Source organism: Chrysoperla carnea, chromosome 1 (genome assembly GCF_905475395.1).
Source record: "Chrysoperla carnea chromosome 1, inChrCarn1.1, whole genome shotgun sequence".
NCBI lineage: Eukaryota > Metazoa > Arthropoda > Insecta > Neuroptera > Chrysopidae > Chrysoperla > Chrysoperla carnea.
In genome coordinates this window covers 114,186,433-114,207,200 of record NC_058337.1, presented here as the reverse complement: position 1 = coordinate 114,207,200, position 20,768 = coordinate 114,186,433, and the positions used below count along the sequence as shown (strand labels likewise).

Genomic DNA, 20,768 nt, shown 5'->3' with positions numbered 1-20,768 from the left:
TAATGATTCAAATTATAAAAAAATAAATTATAAATTTTTTGTAATATCTTTTAATTTTTTTTCTTCAATTTATTGACTGTGTGCATTTTGCATAATTTTCTTCGACTTTTTCTTCCACTTAACGCTACATTTGTTTCAGCTAATTACAGCTAACTCTTCTTCTGCCAAATGTGCATTATTTCTAAAAAGATTAAAATATTGTATTTAAATTTTTAAAATAGTAAATGCTAATTTCTAGGTTTAAAAATTTTTCCTGGATTTGGAACAAATTTACTAGAGAGAGAGAGAGAGAGAGACAGATTTTAATAATTTCTCAATTGTTCAAAAATTGAGAAAAATCTCAGGATTTCTTATGTATTTTAATAATTTTAAATTTTTGATGATAGTCCATTGGACTGCTAAAAATATTGACGACCGAGTTATGCAAGTTGGGTGGCTATGAATAGAGTTTTCATCATGGCTCGAATAGAGGTGCCCTCGAATACTATGCCTTAATATAGAAAAAATTATATGAACGTTTTCAAAAAAATTGAATATATAAAAAGGGAAATGAGGCCTTTATTGTGATGAGCTTTACGAATGAGCTTTGTACCAATTTATATACACTTTTCAGTCTTGTTTTATGGCTAATAGCTCAACCAATCAAAAAATAACCTAAAGAAAAGTTGCTGCGGGGGGGGGGGGATTGATGGGGAACATCGTGTTCAGACACCAGGTTGGAACTTGTCCTCTGGATTGATTTAATAGTCAATTTAGATCCTAAAAGATGAGTAATAGAATGAGCTTTAAATTAGAAAGTTGATTCGAATAAAAAAACTAACAATTTTTATTCAAAACATTTTTTCGAAAATCGTTAGGTCATTTGACCTTGATTCCAGATCATTTGACCTTGATTTTCAATTAATCTTGAAAATATACCTGATTATTGTCCAAAAAGTTTTTCTAAACTTAGCATCTTTTCTTTTTTAAGTCAAATTTCCTTCGAAAACGATTTTCGAAAAAATGTTTTTCAGAAGATGAAGATCATATTCTAATTTAAAGTGTTTTTCTATCTCTTACCTTTTAGGATTTAAATTGACTATTAAAGCAATCCGGACAATTAGGTCCAATTTGATATGAGAACATGATATCCCCTATCAAACTCTACAACTTCTGTAAGTTATTTTTTGATTGGTTCACTACAAAACGAGCGGTACCAAACGAGCTATTAACCATTATAGATTAAAATGACCCACCCTGTATACAATTTTGTAAAAGAGAAATACCAATGCAAAAATATTCGGTACGGAACACTAACAAAAATTAAATTAATGCGGATTCATTATATTTTAAACTAAGCACGTTTTCAAATCACTTAATTAATTAAACGTATATTTTTAAAACAAAGCAACAAAGCAAAATAAAATCAACTTACTTTTTCCTTTGTCTATGTATAAAGTAAACAATAACTGCATTCACTGAAAATAATGCCAAAATAATCAGTCCTGGTATCACATACTCTAAAACAAAGAAAACAAACTTTATTATTATAAAACAGACTTAAATTCGGGGGTCGTTACCCGACGCAAATAAATTATCCATTATTTAATAAAATGAAACAATTATTACTTGAAGAAAAAAAACTTTTACCATAAAAATAAACCATTTTTAAAAACATTTGTTTCATTTTAATAAAATATTTTTGGATAAATAAAATAAAAAAAGATTTGCAGACAACTTTACCATGTATTTGCATCGCTTTCTGCATTGTATTTGAGTGCTGATTGGCTGCTGCTAAGTCAGTCGAATGATTATTTAAAACTAGTATTTCGTTGGAAGTTAAGTTGTTCAAATTATATATTGTAATCGTTGTATCTGTGTTTTGAAACAGAAAAAAAAGAATAGACTTAAGTAAATAATTGTGGAGCGATTATTATATTAATAAATTGATGGATGTGAGGTCTTTTAATATTATTATCATTTGAATTATGAATAAATACATACAAATCAACTTGCATACTAACATACAAAGATCCCCTTTCTGTTTAATATGTGGTATACGCTTTTTTGAATAAATATATTACTCGCTTTTTTTTTTTCAATGTCTGTGTGAATTGGTCAACAAAACAGATTATTTTTTAATTTTACTACTTGAATTAAGTACAAAGCATTTAAAAAGTTGTTGAAATTATCTATTTTTCAAAAAATTAAAAATAAATTTTTTAAATTGTTACTATGGAAATATTTTTAATTTTTTGTTAATATTATGATCGTATAGGCAATGTACTTGACATAATTTAATCTCGGGAAATTTTGGGAGTAAATAACATAAATTAAAAATTTAAAGAAAGCCCCGTCACAAAATCAGTTCTGATCGATTCGTTTGTGGTATCGTAGCTCCTAAACGGTTGAATCAATTTTGATTTTTTTGTTTGAAAGATAATTTGATTGAAATTATTGTATTTTCACACACAATGTTAAGCCTTTGAATCATAATTAGCTATGTTTCAAAAAAATCTGCTCCACCCTATGAATCATCACCACTTTTCTAAATGTTATCGGTTGCGGAACCCTAAACTCAAACTTGAAACAAAGCAATCAAGTAAGTTTACCTTTACCTCAAACAAAAAAACAAAAAAAATTCAAAATCGGTTGGTCTGTTTAAGAACTTCGATGCCACAGTCAGATACACAGATGCACATACACGTTTAACTTCCGCCTTTATAAGTCGAGGGTTAATAATAGATTTTTAATAGTATATGCATAATGCATAGGTTTTTTATTTAATAGTAGAGTTAGCAATGGATTATAATCATAAAATAATAAAAAACTACGGAACCCTAAATCATAAATCAAAATACAAAATAATATCCCAACAGAATCATATATCAAAAGTAAAAAATTCAATAAAATTGGACGTAAATTTCATATTTCGAAAGTTGCATCCAATTATCCAATTAACATCATTTTAATTTTTTTTTTTGGGTCAATTTTACTTGCAAACTTGGGTCAATTTCAATTGCCCTTTTTGATAAAAATAGAGGTACATCAAAATATTTGTGATTTTTTTTTAGTGATTTGAAAACTTTTAGAGAAAAAAAGTTATCACAGTTTAGAGATAAACAAAGTGAAATTAAAATTAAAGTCAGCCAAGAAATATGGATGATATAAGCCTTTTAAACTACTAGTTAGACAGATATTAGAGAGAGAGAGAGGGAGAGAGAGAGAGAGAGAGAAATCGGATTTAGCATTTGATATATTATGCTTTCCATAAGAAATCCATGCTAAATTCGGTTTTGCTAGAAAAAGATACAAACAAATCTTTGATGGCTTTTATATCTTTGTTGTTTTTATACTTATTCGAAAAATAATTTTTCTTTGTTGTTTGTTACATGAATAAGCTTTTATTACAAGAATGAGCAAAAAAGAAATCATCAATATTCCCTATTTTCTTTCCTGTCTATTGGTATATCCGACACCGCGACTGAAAACACTTTATATGCAATCTCCTTGTAAAACAATGTAAACACAATGTAAAACATTGATTCATAATTTGATACGATGGCTACCTAGTCTATTACTAAGGGTACGAAGGTCGTCTATAAAGTTGATTCATAGTTACAGACGCCAAAAGTTCTCTTGTTTTTGATTCAATAAAATATTAACTAACTAAATTATAAGTTAATGGCTTTGTCACATCTTAAGTATTTTATTTATTAATACAATTTTATTATTAATTCATTCAAGACATTTCGAAATCAATTAATAAACGATTAAAAAATGTAATTCGATCTTGAAAATGCGATTATTTGAAATGGAAATCAATAAAGTAAAATTTACTAAAAAATTTAATGAGTCCCGAATATTATTTTATTTCGAAATTTTTATGCAATGAATAATCCTGCCATTGTGCCTAAAACTATTTGTAATAGCGACTTAATAAATTGCCTATTTTTGAAATATCTTGTACTCATCATTTTTTAAATTTTATATATCTTTTATCAAATACTAATAATAACAATTTTTGGTTATCTAAATTTTGATAACATTATGTTAAATATTTTTATTTATTATCGTTAACATTTATGATTTAATTTTTGAATTTTGAACTTTTAATTAAAAGGCACGGAAGCTACAAGTTTATATAAAATTTATTTGCATTTAATTATAATATCCTCATGTTTTTGTTACTACACTGAGAGGTATCCGATATAAGACAACTATGTTAATTTACGAAATAAAATAATACAGGTACTGGGTATCAAAAACTCAAGGGTGAATTTTTGTACTTTTGTGGAAACTAATTTTTTTAATACCTTATTAACAATTTGTTTGTAATATTAAAGAAACAAAAAGCCTTGCGTTGGGACATTTGTGGTGCAAAGGATATATTATTATTATTTTATTATTTCGTTAAATGTTTTAACCAAATAAGTTATGAAGTTGTCCTACTTTTTATGTGCCTTCGTGTATAACTACTACATATCTCTGAAGTGAAAACGGTATATTAAATACTTTAAATAGTTTTTTAATTATAAAGGAATGTATACACTGGCGAAGGGAACCCCTAATGAGTCATTCCTTGCAAAAATAACTCGACAATCTTCACAAATAATATTATCTTATGAAGATAATTGAATAAATAATAGAAAAGTGATTTGGCCCGACATTTTACGAAACAGGAGGTCCTTTGGCTCACAAACAAAAAATTGTGAAACAGAAAACGACGGAAGTAGCAATGAATTACAAAATACATTCATCAGTGTATACACAGCTTAATGTCTACGAAACCTTATAATGTGTGGTTAATTTAAAGTGTGCGCTCTAGATTAATTATATGAATTATTAAATTACTTAATCGATAAAACAAGTAATTATATTTTATTGCTTGTCCTGATATTTATTAAATATATTTTTTTTATCAATAAATAATACAATCAATTGGTGTTAAAAAAGGAGGTTACCTGGAAAGTTTTCCGGAAGTTTTGAAAATGTGCATTTGCCGTTTGCGTTACCATATTGAAAATATGACGCCTGAAAGTGGTTTTTTGGAAATATTTCCTTTCCGACTCATTTTACGTTAGAAACATTTACATTCAAAATTAAACTAGAGAAAATTTTCTACAATTTATGTATTACCCTATTTTTTGTTGTTGTAAAATCAACAGTTTTGGCGTACGAGCACCGCAAACTATTATATATCTACAACAACACAGCGACGTTAGCCAGCACGAGGCCCTGAGCTGCACTTTTTGCGAGGCCTTTTTAGACATAAAAGTTATTATGATAACCTTTTCCTCTTTCCCGGCACCTATTCAAATAGTGGCAGCAAGTATATTCTGCCCCATTCGCTTGAGCGAAACCTTTTTCGATTGTTTTACACAGATAAAAGTATATATATCAAATAATTAGTATTCAATTATTTTTTTAAATGTAAAAAGTATGTTTGATAACCTTGGTTCAACAGATGTCCATAAATTGTATCTCTATCACCCTGTTACATTAAATGTAGAAAAAAATTAATTAATTTTTTTTTTAAATGTATCTTTATAAATTAGAACTCATGTAAGAGCTACATTATTGTCAAGTTCCATTCAAATTCATTCAGTAGATATTGCGTGAAAGCGTAACAAAAAACCAAATAACCTTCCTTTCATCTTTATAATATACTAGCGGCCCCGACGGACGTTGTCCCGTAAAAACGTAACTCCAATTCATGAATACCTATACTACGTTTAGCCTGTCCGCTAAACCCATCCCGCTAAACCCCAATTTAACTCCTATTTATTGGAGTGGCCTGACCTTCGACCTTTGGCCTGACCTTTGATAGTAGAGCTCGCTGCGCTCGCATATGGCTCTAATAAATGCCTATTGACAATACCTGAATACTATTAAAAATACATAGTACACATAGTATACATAATGTGATATGATTTATATGCGCTCCCACCATTTAATGAAATTTCATTTTTTGGTACGGAGCCCTCAAAAACAGTTGTACTGGACCAAATTGTGAATCTAAACCATTCTCAAATCCCCTTGAACTCACACAAAAAATTTCATCAAAATCGGTCCAACCGTCTAGGAGGAGTTCAGTCACATACACACACACACAAGAAATATATATATTAAGATAGGGATAGGAATCAATCAGAGAAAGGAAATAATGTCAAAAAACTGCTTTTAGGTGAATTTTTCCAATATGTCGGTGCGAGCGGTAAAGAAAAGAGGTATCAAAGTTGAAATTCGGAAAGAGCACATTAAAATTTATAAAATAACTCATTTTCAAAACTTTCGAAAAACTTTCCAGGTAAAACTACCAAATGATTGTACTAAAAATGAAGTCACATACAAAATTATTGTGTTTTCTGAGTTTACAAAATTCAATGTAATCTATAATTATTATCAGTTTTGTTCTAATTTAATTAATAAAAAGTTTTTACTTAATTAATAATACTGAATGTACTGAATTTATTGAAGAATTTTATTCATACATACATATTTGAAAAAGAATTGTATTCATGTATTTATTTGAAAAAAATTTCTTTGTTTCTTTTATTTAAAATACTTTTCCTGGCTGAAGGGGAGGGCGGAGATATAGTATAATCAATTAACACAAAAATGTAAATGAATTTTTTATTTTGGAAAAAAAGCAGAGGTTTTTCTGAAAAATTTGGATATTACAAACACTTATTTTATGGCCACCGTGTAAAAACTCACAAACCACAAATTTATCACCACGTGTTTTTTAAAGAGATAAATTTAGCACACGATAATCAACGATCTTTTCAATTCATAGTCAAAAACCACGTGTATTACCAAATTTAAAAAAACATGTTTTACTAAAATTGTTAAACAATAGCAATAGCATTTCAAGTAGTATTTTGATGCTAGAAAACCTGTTTTTCTAGTATTTTAAATAGCTATTAGGTAATGAAACAAATAATAGTACGAGAAAGTAAATTTCCAGTTGTAGACCAGAAAAGTACTTTTCCCATTTCGCAAGAATAGGACTCCTATGGTTGCTTGCAAATTATCGTTCGAGATTAATACATTCTCGAACGATTTTTTGCCAGCAAATAATCTTTTCTTGCAAATAATCGTTCGAGAATATATGAACTTTTCCTACTAAATGCAAAAACTATTATAATTTTTTTTTAAAGATAACTTCTATATGAAAATAAGCTTTCCAAATTTGAATAAAAAATAAAAAGCTTTCAAAAATTTTTAATTAAATAAAATACGAGAAAAAAATTTAAATTTTTTCAAGAATAAGCTTTTTTAATTTAATAAAATAAAATTCATTTCAAGTACTCACCGGTACTTACAGTTTTATGTACTTTCTTCTTCAAAAAAGAATTTTATATTTCGTTAGTACTTGAAGAATTATGAAGAATAAATTTTATTTTATTAAGAATATTCACAATCTATTGTTAGACACAAATAAAAAAGATATTTAACAAATTTTTTTAAAATAAATAAAACACTCCACTATAAGACACTAATATACATTAAAACGGATTAGCTTAAAAAAATTATATATATAATAAATATACTACTGAACTATAGTAGTATTAACTTACTAATGCAATCAGGAAGTTCAGTATGCCATGCGTTCCCTCCCACACATCGTAAAATAAATATACGACTTTGTGTTTCATGAAAAATATAACCAACGTTACACATGTATTCTGCTATGGTTTCATTACGATCGATTAAATAACCATCGATGGGTGGATCTAATGTTGGACAACCAATTCCTGAAAGATAATATTGAATTAAAAATTTACAGAGGCATCACATCAGGTCTGATCGATTTGTTTTGGCATCGTAGCTCCTGAACAGAAGAACTGATTTTGATTAATTTTTTTTTTGTTGGAAAGGTTATTTGAAGGAGAGTGATCTAAGTTCTGTTTCAAGAAATTCTGCTCATTCTTTAGAATATCATCACCGGTTTTGTAGCTGTTATTGGTTACGGAATCCTGTATCTTCAGTCTACAGATAGTTTTAGATAAAGAAGGTTGGAAGTTAATGAAATCTCTAGAACCCAGCGCGAAAAGAGGAGTATGACTCTTTCGTACAGGGTCCTTGATGTCGAAAACTTGGGAAAATGTTAATTAACCATCACGGAACAACATTCCAAAGTTTCCAAAACCCCACCTTTTCTATCTGTCGACTGGAGTATAATACTCGCACTTGAAACATAGCTAGAAACACTCTCGCTCAAATAACCTTTAAAAAATAAAAATCGGGTCATCCGTTTAAGAACAGCGATGCCACAGCCAGACACACAGACACGTTAAACTTAAAACACTCCTCTTTAGAAATTAAAACTTTAAAATTAATTGTTTGGATTAAATTTTTGGAAAACCAAGATTGTTTTTGCAAATCGATTAAAATCTATATCTAGCTTGAAAAAGGGTCTCACTAAAACAAGTACAACAGATCGTTTTTTGTTGATTATTTGGGCATATTTGATCCAATATGTAAACATCTAAGAAAACATTTAAAAAATATGAATAAATGAGAGAATTTTTCATGTTTTTACATGTTCAGTTTTTTGAAATCGAATAAAATTTTTGCTCATAGAGGCAAATCAATTTTTTGGATTTTGATGTTATCACTAAGTTAAAGAAAATCGATTTTTTGTTGAAAAATTTGGGCAAATTTGATCCAATGCTTAAAATCTAGGAAAAAACTGAAAAATATGGCTCAAATTTAGTAGAATTAGACGCTTGCTTTGTTGAAAAAGCAAAAAAATTTAGTGTGATAGAGCAAAATCATCAAGCTGTTGAAATATATTTCTTATAAAGTAAGAAAAATGCCAGTTTTTTGTGGAAGTGCAAGGAAAATGAAATTAATGTCAATTTTATCGAACAAAATATTTCGTACTATTAAATCTTTGACTATTAAATTCATTGTTGACAGTGTTGACAATTTAATGTTACCCTCTTAGTATCGAAAACGTCGTTATTTTCAAAATTCATTGAATTGAATTATTTTGTTTTTGGTATTTCAAAATCTGACAATTTCAGAGTTTGTTATTAAATTTTAACGAGATTTTCTACTCTTTTGGATACAAAAGTTGAGCTTTGGGTTTTGGTTTTAGTTAAAATCTGTGTGTTTGCGATTTACAAGAAAATAGTAAATACAAATTAAGCGAGAAATTTCTGAATTTTTTTAGGGAAAACTTACCTTTATAATACAACAAAACACCACGTTTTGGAAACATTTTTTTCGATTTAATTTCTAAATTAATATCAACTTGTGAACTCGATGACATCATCGGTTGTAACGAGACTTCTTCTAAACATGAATTATAGATTGATCGACTATTATCAATAACTGATAATTGATCCACACATGTAAATCCATCTTGTGTGTAATTAACTAGAAAACAGAAATACAAACAATACTTTTTGTGACACTGGGTAATTTTGAATAAATATTAAAACATAAAACTTGGTAACTAAAAATGTAAATATTTGAATTATCTATAAATATAAGAATTCTTTTGATGACATTTTTTTGGTGCAACATTTGTGTAAATATTTTTGATGAAAAATTACGTAAAATTTATGTGATTGATGCAAAACTGCTTTAGGGCCTAGAGCTTTAAGAGGTAGTCTCACCATAGTGTAACCTTGAAGGTTTAAATTTTTACGAAGCATACAAAGCAAGCATGTGATGCAGATGAGACAATTATTATTAAGTGGGAGATAAAATTGATTATTGGCGGTATATTTTCACGGCTTTGGGTTTTTAAACTTAACGGTTGCAGGGCTGTGAAAAAGTCTGGAGACCATAGGACGACGAACGAATAACTTTTAATCTGCAGAGACCTCTCTGCCATATGTTTTAAAAATGTTCAAGTCGCGGTAATTTTTTTTTGTCTTTCCTATGTTTTAGATCAGGCGTTTTTTAACGCGTAGTAAAAAAAAACGTGAAGCGATTCCAGTCGCTAGCCGTAGAATCGATTTTTGATTTTGGATAAAACTATCAAAAATCATGGGGGATGATCTAAATCTTTTGCTGATTCCTTCATGTTCCTGATGGCAACTGTACGATTAAAAAAGTCTGTTTTCTATATAAGCCGGTATAATAGCAAATAGAATTCCCTATGGATTGGGGGACCCTGAACACTTCGCAATGTCCAAGATTGGCAATGGATTGATTTCAGTTAGTTGTCTATTTAGACATTCAATTACAAGAGGAAATCGTTTCCAAATGAATTTAATTTACGAATACGCAACGTGAACAGGTTAAAAGTACCTATTCTTCTTTCTAAGAGGAAAAAATTGATTGGAGACTGGGATTGCTTTCGTATTGAATCACTCTGTATTGCCCCCATTCTGTTTAAACTTCCCTGCCAACCCAAAAGTGTGTTCATTTTGCCTCATTCTTTTTGCTAATATCTTACTGCTTTTGAAATAAATTTTGCAACTTGTTGAGAGAGGGTCCAGTGTCTTTAGCCAATAGTTATAGCAGAGAATCATTGAGTATCTTTTGCGAATTCTAACAAATTTAGATTAACTCCCAGCTTTGTGAAAATGACGTATATTTTAAGCCCGACTGGTGTTAGGTTATTTCGCATGTTTCTCTCAAGTGAATGTCGTGTTGGTGTGTTAAGCGAAAGTCGTGAAGTTATATAGCATTCACAAATGTTGCATCAAGCTGTGTTCGAATCGTGTAAATTTCCAAATTTAAAGAATCACAAAAAAGAATTCTACATTGTCGTCATGTATGTTTGGCCTTGTCTGTTGCCCGATTATTTGACTTAACTTACTTAAGTACATTATAAACACAAATATAAGCCCTAAATGAAAATAATGGTTATCGGAAAAAATAGCCCCGGAAAAAATAAAATAGATGCGAAAATATAAATCCCAAACACATCTGGTATTGGTTTTTGTCTCTGTATTGTTGTAATTACGAGTTGATTGGGTTCTGAAATTTTTAGCCATTGCGTTCAAAAATGGGACACTATTACAGAAAACGGAGATATTATCATAAACGATATCCACTCGACATTTTCTTTGTGTAAAGAAAATTTTTGAGTTTTCATTTTGATATATAATATTTATGATACATATATAATAATTCAAAAGTTTGTTATTACTACATAAATAACGATGTTGATTAATCTATAACGATAACTTGAAATGAAAAATAGTTTCCTTGAACGGACTTGTTAATTATTTATTTATTTATAAATAAAAATTGGATTAAAAAAAAAAAAACGATTTTATTAATATTTTTAACACTCATTACTATCGAATGCATTCTTGTCAGTTACTTTTTTCAGATGTTTTTTCCGAATTCTTTTTTGAGTATATTTTTTCCGGAACCATTTTCATTTCCGATACTCTATTGTTTCCGGGTCTTTTTTTTCGGGGGATATTTTTTCTTAGATTCGAAAATAATGTATGATAAAGGAATCTAGAACAGAAAAAGACAAACATACATGACGGCGTTGGAACTATTTGGTCATATATTTCCTAATTATTATGCCAAAACTTTTAATACATCTTGTTACTACAAAACTTTAAAAAAGTTGTATGTAAAAAAAATATGTGAACTTACTTCGTAACGAAATATCTACAAACATAAGTTGTATTAGTTGCCCCTCAGGTGCTATCAATTTCCAATTACAATTTATATCACCTACATAATATCTAGGATAACCTGGAGATTGTATAAAACCTTCATTGAAAGTATTATTGAGCAAAATTTTAACATTACAATATCTTGTAATTCGGTGAGCTGTGTATAATGTAATGTTTTAACATCGATCGTTATTTTGCAGAAGTTGGATATAGAAGTGAACATGAAACAGATAAAAAACATAATGTTTTTTAATTAATAATTTAATATTTTATTTTCATGCATAATTTAATAAGAAATTTTCTTAATAAAAATACCATGAAAATGGATGAAAATTATATTAATTTTTAAACATTTCTTTAATTAAAAATTCACTGTACAGGAATGATTACATAGCTTCTTAGATTTATTTTTAATTCTAGCTTGAAAAGTTGATGGATAAAACCAGGTTATTTTTTAAGAAATTTTCATCATTTTTTGTTTACCTGTTTGAGGATAGATAAAGGTAAGTTTTGGTAATAAAGTTGAATGAAGTGGAAAAATTGTTTTGCTTCAGACAATTTCACTTAATTATTCAACCCATTTTTTACGTATTGTGATGCCAAAAACGATAGACAAAGGGCGAAAATCATAAGGTTAACTTACCTCAATTTTCTTTATAACGAAATTTAACTGTATCAACGCTCAAAAAGGCATAAACAAAATCATGGCAATTTCGTTTTAACATGAGCTGACGGTCGAGGCAGATTATTTATACTAAGGCAAAGTAGGCACGTGCCTACAGGTGCGAGATTATAAAGGGTCGAGCGAGTGGAAGGTTTTAAATAAACATTAAAATAATTGTAAGTATGCAATTATAGTCCGTTGATATCGACATTTGTACAGTTATTTAAATGAAGTATGCCAATGTCAGTCTAATTCATATAATTTTTGTAAAAGGGGAAATTTTAATAAAAAATTAACGTCTTGGAACTCTCACAAGTCAAAGAATATGAAAAGGGCACAAAATAATACGGAAGAGAAAGCTAACAGTAGATTAATCTGCCGAAGACATTTATTCTCCTTATCTGGTCGGGAAACATTCAGAGTGAAGGAATATCTAGTAATTATCGACACTTCAAAAGTGGCAAGAATTGTACAACAATTTTTACAGTAAAAAAAGCAATTTGACCAATTTGAACACTGAAGAATTTCAAAATAGAGCAGTTATGTTAGTAATGATGTATTCTGTTCGTTTTTGATGGATGTATTCATCTTTGTTCTTATTTAACAACGATAGCCGGAGAACTGCCCTGAACAATCAACGCGATTTTACATGTTCTAAGAAAATAAAGAGCAAAAAAAAGGTCTTTATTGATAGATTTCTATTACGGGGGAAAAATTTCTTAATCCGTATCTGGTTGACGTTTTAATTGAATTGGGAATTTGTCAAAAAATGTATGAAAAACAGAACGATTTTTTCCATATTCTTTAGATATATCTAAATTTAAAAAATGTGAATATTTTAATTTCATTGATTAGGCAACTCGTTTGACATGGATGTTATACAAAAGTTTGTTGTGTACTAATTGAGCTGTTCATAAGACAATTTGTTTATTTATAATTTTAAAATTTTGTTTAACTTTTTTTTCCAAAAGGTATATGGTTTTAAAGAAATTTTAATAATCTTAATAAAAATTTGAAAGAATCTTTTTCAAAGCTTTTATATTTAAAAATATTTTATTAAAAGATTAAAGAGAAAAAAATATTCTTTTTACAGTATAAAATCCGGTCCTGTTAATAATTTTTCTTTTACTTTAAATTAACCAGAATATGTCTAGTGAAATGGAAAATTTCATTTTAGCAACAAGTAAAAGAAAAGAAATGGTAGAGGTAATGTAACCTTTCATTATTACATATAAACTGGGTAATTATGGTATACACCAGAGTTTATATATAAATTATATATTTTCATACTTCCTCACTTCCTTTTGTGTGAATATTTTTTTTCTTTTGTTATTATTATCCTTTTGTGTACTTATACAGAGTGTCCAAGAATTTCATATGTTGGTTGTTCATGGTAAGAAATTTTTTGTGGATATTACTACGTCAGTATGGGTATGTTGGCGGAAGAGTCAATGCAAAATAGGCGTCAGGCCCATACTGGTTGCATATATCACAATACTTCAGGTGGATAGCCTTATTCTGTAATATTACTTATTTATTTATTTATTTATTTATTTACGGAACAAATCCATTTACACAAAATAATACAAAAATTTATGTGCAAGTAGTAAGAAATAAATAACAGAAATAGAAAAATGTAAAAACTATCAAGATTTAACAATTAAAATAAATATGATAATAACAAAAACAATAACAAAAACAATAATTATGAAAATAACATTAATTATGAACAATGTAATAATATAAATATAAATTAATAACAGTAACAAATTTAGCTAATATGAGTGCGAAGTATATTTTTGAATTTTATAATGCTTGTGCTAGAATTGAACAGATCTAAACTAATGCCTATGTCATTACATCTCAACATCATTCGGGTCATAGGGGAAGAAAGCATGTAATTGGATTTCTGAGGTGGGATGTAAAATAGTTTTGGAGTTCTAAGTGTAATAGAAGGGACTTGAAGTTGTAAAAGGGAAAGGAGTTCAGGGGAATCGATGAGGTTGTGGAGTAATTTGAATATAAAAATAATATCAAAGTATTCCCTTCTAGATTGGAGGGTAGGGATGTTGTACATATTTCTAAGGACAGTATAGGAGTTATCGTCGTGTATTAGATTAGATTTGAAGGCAAGTTTTTTTAGGAATTTGTTTTGAACAGACTGAAGGAGTGTATTGTTATTAAGGTAAGTAGGATTCCACACCGGGGAAGCGTATTCAAGAATTGGTTGAATTAATGATTTATATAAAACAACAAAGCTAAGAGGGTTTTTAAAGTTGTACGAATTTCGTATTATGAAGCCTAACATTTTCATGGCGTGATTTCTTACTGTAAGTATATGACTATTAAACGTAAGCTTGCTATCAAATATTACACCCAAGTCTTTGATACAACTTACCCTAACGAGAGGAGATTTGGCAAGATAGTAGGAGAACTGGATTGGCTGATGAAGACGAGAGAAGGAAATAATAGAACATTTGGAAATATTTAAATGAAGATAATTTGAGGAACACCAAGCAATAAGATTGTTTAATGTCGATTGAAGCTTGTTGCAATCGGAAATAGAAGAGATTCTAGAGTATATTTTAAGATCGTCAGCGAAGAGTAAAAAATTGGAATCTGGAAAAATATACGAAATGTCATTTATAAACATAAGGAATAGAAGAGGGCCTAAATGGGATCCCTGGGGGACACCGGAAGAAGCAGGAAAGGGGAGTGATGTAAAGGATTTTATTTTTACAATTTGCTGTCTATTTGTTAGATAACTGCGCAACCATTTACTAAACGGTTCCGAGATACCCAGGGCTATCAATTTTGAAATAAGTAAAGAATGATTTACTTTATCGAAAGCTTTTGCATAGTCTAAATATATTGCATCTACTTGATATCCAGAGTTGAAGCTGTCCAAAATAAAATTTTGGAAAGTAAGAAGGTTGGTAATAGTTGACTTTTTAGGACAAAAACCATGTTGTTGAGGTATGATAGTGAATTGTAAATCACTACGCAGTTTCTCACATATTATAAAGTCTAGCAGTTTTGGGAATACGGACTGGATGGAAATAGGTCGATAATTTGAAATTGAGGACTTTTCGCCAGTCTTAAAGATAGGAACGACGTAATTATATTTCCAAGATGTAGGAAAGATTCCAGTTTTTAAAGACAGATTGAAAATATAGTGAAGAGCAGGAAGAAGAGAAGAAGTACAACTTTTCACCAAAATTGGAGAAATATTATCTGGACCAGAAGATTTTCGTTTATCTAATGTTGATATTGCAACCTCTATATCAATAAAAGAAATGTAGTAATTACTTATGTGTATATTGGAATTATTGTCTGTAGATCTAGAGACTGACGATACTGCGGTGTTGGGTTCATAAACAGAAGCAAAGTATTTTGCAAAAAGATTTGAAATTTCGTTTCCATTATGACCAGTATCATTATTGTAGTACATAATCGAAGGCAAAGTTGTATTTGAATTTACTGAATTTATGTAGTTCCAGAACTTTTTTATGTTATTTTGAATTGAATTTTCTGTTTTTTCAAGATAGCTATTGTAGCAAAGTGCGGATAGTTTTTTGCATTCAGCTCTGAGATGTGAAAAATTGTTATAATATTCAGTTTTGGTGCTTTGTTTGTAGAGAGTGTGATACATTTTCTTTTGCCGTATTTTTTTAATTAGTTCATATGAAAACCATTTGGGATACAAGGATGAATTTTTAGTGACAATTTTCGGCACATAGACATCAATAGCTAATGAAAGGATGCTATTTAGATAATTAACACAGTCATCTACATTTGATAAATTAAACATAGTATTCCACGGATAATGAAGTAAATAATGTTAAGGTAGATACTATAGTATCTGTTTCTACCATACCAGTATTGTAGTAAACGCCATACATTTTTTACCATGTAATACTTATCTACAAGGGTAGATTCAATCGTCAAATCGAATATTTTTAGCAGCTCTTAACATAATACCTCTTTTAGCAGTTCAAAAAATAATATCTCTAAAAAGTCGAATTTCCCAACCGATTGTAGGGAAAACAAGAGTCTTGCCTTATCGACCTATCAACCACCAGGGACTTAGCGTTTTTATTAACAACAACAAAATATACGCAAAAGCAATTTCGTGCAAGAATTACCCTTAAAATATGCATCTTTATTTGATTGATATTTTTTCTTTTTTCGAGAGTTTAATTTCATTAGATTAGATTTACAGTCAAGTTGAAAAGTAAAAAGATGGTTTAATCCGGAAAATTAATATTAGTATAACAGAAATATTTATCTACAACAAAATTGAAGAAAATAAATTTTACTATGCCGAGTTTAAATATAATAATGAAGTTTTATTGTAATTGGTCAATAAATAACCTAAAAAATATCAACTTTATCGGGGAGTTTTTGATCTTGTTTATAAAGGCTCTTCTTTTCACCATGAATTATCTAAATATAGCATAGAAGCACGATTTTGAATAAAATATCTAAAGTACCAAGCAATCCATCAATTTGGTTTGTAATAAAAATAATTTATTGAAGATAAAAATGTCGATTTTCACAAATACCCGTTTAATGGTAAATGCTTTTATAAATAATTATTAAAATAAAATTGGCAAAACATAAAACTGTGTTTCTAAAAAGTCTTAAAAAATTTTCAAAATTTATCGTAACATTATTAACCATTATATTAGGTATAAAGTAATATTAAATTTTGAATAGAAATGATGCCTTAATTTTTTTTCGTTGAAGTCAATGAAAATGTATGAAAAAAGTAAAACTTATTTTTGCCATACTTGAAGGAAACCAGACATGATGTGGAGGTTTGAAAATGTAGTGTTTTCTTTTACGGAAAATATTAAATTTAATGGTAAGCTTTAAGTTATTGGATATTCATATTTTTTGATAATTTCTCCTTTTTCTACAATATTGTAAAAAAGTTTTGGATTATACGCACAAAGTAAATTTTTTACGTTTGGAGTATATGAGCATGTAGTAAAATAATCTGTAATTTTTATCTCTACTGTACCACTCAACTGTTTATAATAGATATTTGTTTAAAATTCTGTTAATATAGTTACCTCTCTTCAACCACAATACTCTAACTATTTAGTAGTTTCTCTTAAACAATAAACTTTTCGTTATTATATCTCTACAATGAAAGAATCAATAATTTTGATTTTTCTTTTTTGTCCTAAGAACAAATACATCATTGTTCAGTTAGTTTTATGAAAATTTCGGATTTTTTTTTTTAAGAATTAAAAAACTTGTTAAAAAATACTTTTTCTATGCTCTTCATGTTAATGATCCGAACTTGAATTAAGTTCTTTCGAGTTAGAGACGGTCAATGGACTTCAAATTGTGGTAATTGTTTTATAACCTTGTTTATATCAACCATCTTAGGAATTGCTCCAACGATTTTCGTGAAATTTAGTACCCAGGGGGTATTCAGGGTCGAAATATCGATCTAGAAAACGTCGTTTTATCCGTGTTTTCAGGAAAAACTGAAACATCAACTGTAAAATATGACTCTTCCTGACATCTATTGGCGACTATATACATTATATGTGGTTCGCCTTGTATTAATTGTATAGTTGGAAGTCCGCGTGGCTTTGTCAGTTTTGGTTGATAGGCAACTGTTGTGATATATATGTATATCGTTATTAACGAAATAATGTACATTACCAAGGTGTTCAAATTGGTATTTTTGTGGAAACATTTTAAACGGTTCTTATATTAGTGATAAAATTTGTCTCTTTTTAACTAAAAAAATACCAAGCAAAGCTCGGTCATCCAGGTACTATGCTTTATAAGTGAACAAAAATTTCAGAAGCCTGACACTATGACCATAACGAGACAAAAACTTTACTATTGGGATTTTTTTTTCTAAGAGTTTGAGTCATATTGTATAATTTGAAAAACTGTAGGGAAAAGAAGTGTAATCGATTTATTTGTGTCCAGGTGTTTGTATATTTTTTGTTCTTTTGTAACACTGTAACAACAATAATATTATTGTTATTAAAACGAAAAATATATTATAATAATATAATGTTATGCCTAATATTTTACTAATAAAAGTGCGAACAAAAATAGCATTATCAAACACATTCCACACACATACCACAAAGAAAATGCTTTTATTTCAATAGAAATAATACCTACAAAAATAAATTTTATGGTGGAAAACAATATCAATTTTAGCGAACTTCTTCTTCAAAAAAATGTGCTACTGCTATTGGCTCTGTACCAATGTTAGAATTTTGTAATTTAAAATGACCAGCGATTTTACTAATAGTAGAAGATCTTCGTTGAAATTATTTTCTTTGAAATTTTACTTAATTATCATTTGATCATTTGCGTTACGTTAAAAAATGAATCGTTAGTTGAACACCGTATATTCATTAAAAATGTTGTTTTGTATACTTCCTACGATAAGCAAGTGGTTGTGACTTCAAACTTCTACATGATTGGATATTTCTGAATATTTTTTTATAATGAATTTCTTTTTATGAATATAAAGAATTCATTATTATGTGAAACAGGAATTGCTTTGAATTTTACTTAAAGTTAGATATAATAATTAGTTACCATTATTATCGTCCTTGCTACATACAGTGTGCCGCATTTAAGATGTAGACATCCTCATATTTTCGTTATTTATAGGAATATCGATTTGAAATTTTTCAGTCATACAGAGTGATGGGTCACATTTTTAAGATACTTAACCGAATTCTGAACTTTAACCTCAGCCTGCTACAAATTGACAAATAGGGCGAGAATTCCCTTAGTTTACGCATCTCCTTCGTAATGAATTTTTCTATATATGTTTTAATCGAATCAAATAAATAGAAAAGTTTTGTATTGTGCAAAAAAAGGTTATAACCACAAATTTTATTTAATGTTTGTACACTTATTATTTTCTGAATAAAAACGTTATTCGACCACTAATTCGATTGTATATTGCTGTAAAATAAGGTACTCCTATAGGACCCTAATTTATTATGCATATTGTAATCAAATTAAATCTTTCATTTAAACTTTTTATGAATTAAAGCAGCATATTGTTTAAATTTGTATTCAGATTTTATGATAATTGAAAAACTTGGACTCCTTATGGTCTTAGAAAGTGTATAAGGTCGATCTTCACCCATTTGATAACCAGACGAGAGTTATTTTTTATGCAATTTTATTGATTTTTAAGCATCCCTACTATAGTTTTTCTATTGAAAAGTGTCCATTTATTAAAATTAATTAAAAATAGCCATAAACACTTTTCGATAGAAAAACTATGATAGGAGTGTTTAAAAATCAATAAACTTTCATAAAAAATATGGTTCATCTGGTTATCAGATGAGTGAAGATCGACCTTATACCGACTTTTGTATTATTACGAACGACAAAGTAAATTCAGAGACACTTATAGCGTGGATAAATTCTATTATCCAAAAATTTTTTTATAAGAAAAATTAGAAAGTCATTCAACTCCTGATTTGATAGATGCGATTTCATTCAAAAATATGTACCCTTCTTTAAATCTTTAGGCATCAGTATTTCAAAAACTGTGGAATATATCGAAAATTTTTACTCTTAATTTTCGTCTAATTTTTCCAAGTTCTAACAGAATTCACCTTCCAAATGTGAAACATAATTCTGAAAAATTTTAACCAACTCATTTTTTCGGGAACGTCCTTAAGTATCTCTGTTATCACTAAACGGTTAATTCGTGTTAAAGTTTCTAATTTAAATTCATTATTAAAACAAACTTAAGAATAATCGTTTATTTATTTGAAAAACACTTTTAATGATCTAATTAGACACGAAGAAAGTCGTAGAACAAACAAATTTAAAGCAAATAAAACTTTATCCATATATAACCCGTTTAAGGTTACTAGTAAATTCTTTTTGTTATGAATCATCGTACTATTATCGTAACTATATCAATGAAGTTTATATAATATGTGTATTGTGGTATGAATCATCCCGAAAAACTCGGGTTGCACATGTAGATTGGTTTTATATTCGTTCGTTTTTTCGTAAAAGCGATCGTATGGTTTAATTGTTTTTTGTTTGTTTATATATTAATGTTAAAAGTATAATGATTAGCTAATAAAATAGCTATAATAAAAAATATGATTATTATTTATATTTATAGACACAGATTTAACGACTTTTTTAGTTGATTTACTCTCTTTTTTATGTTTTTAAATTTTATTGCTGTTATTTAAATCAAATAATTAGTCTCACAATACACAAAAATATTTACATCATATATATAAATATTATTATACCATTATAATCGTGCTCATTCAGGATAAACGACCGAGAACTGTACTCTCCTATCGGTATTACGGGTATTTCTTTGGGACGTGAACAATTATTGTTTCACGATAATTGTCTCGTAGCAGTTTTAGTATATTCATCTTGATCACTTCTCCCTTTTTGGAGACAGGGTAAAGTTTTGGTTTATTGTCTACAAGGTATAAACTGTAGAGTTTGATGTGTATAATTCAATAAAAAAAGTT

At 28.5% G+C, this 20,768-nt stretch overlaps 1 protein-coding gene across 1 annotated transcript in view; it reads right to left on the bottom strand.

The window, feature by feature from the left end:
* Positions 1-46: 46 nt before the first annotated feature.
* The window catches only part of LOC123305600, an 82,699-nt gene continuing 61,977 nt past the window's right edge, over positions 47-20,768 (bottom strand). The window contains exons 4-9 of the mRNA XM_044887369.1: positions 11,563-11,742; positions 9,175-9,369; positions 7,563-7,739; positions 1,723-1,854; positions 1,415-1,499; positions 47-181 (exon numbers count right to left, since the gene is read on the bottom strand). Of these exons, the coding sequence (XP_044743304.1) occupies positions 136-181; positions 1,415-1,499; positions 1,723-1,854; positions 7,563-7,739; positions 9,175-9,369; positions 11,563-11,587 (660 nt within the window). The 5' untranslated portion in view covers positions 11,588-11,742 and the 3' untranslated portion in view covers positions 47-135. The remainder of the gene's footprint in view (positions 182-1,414; positions 1,500-1,722; positions 1,855-7,562; positions 7,740-9,174; positions 9,370-11,562; positions 11,743-20,768) is intronic.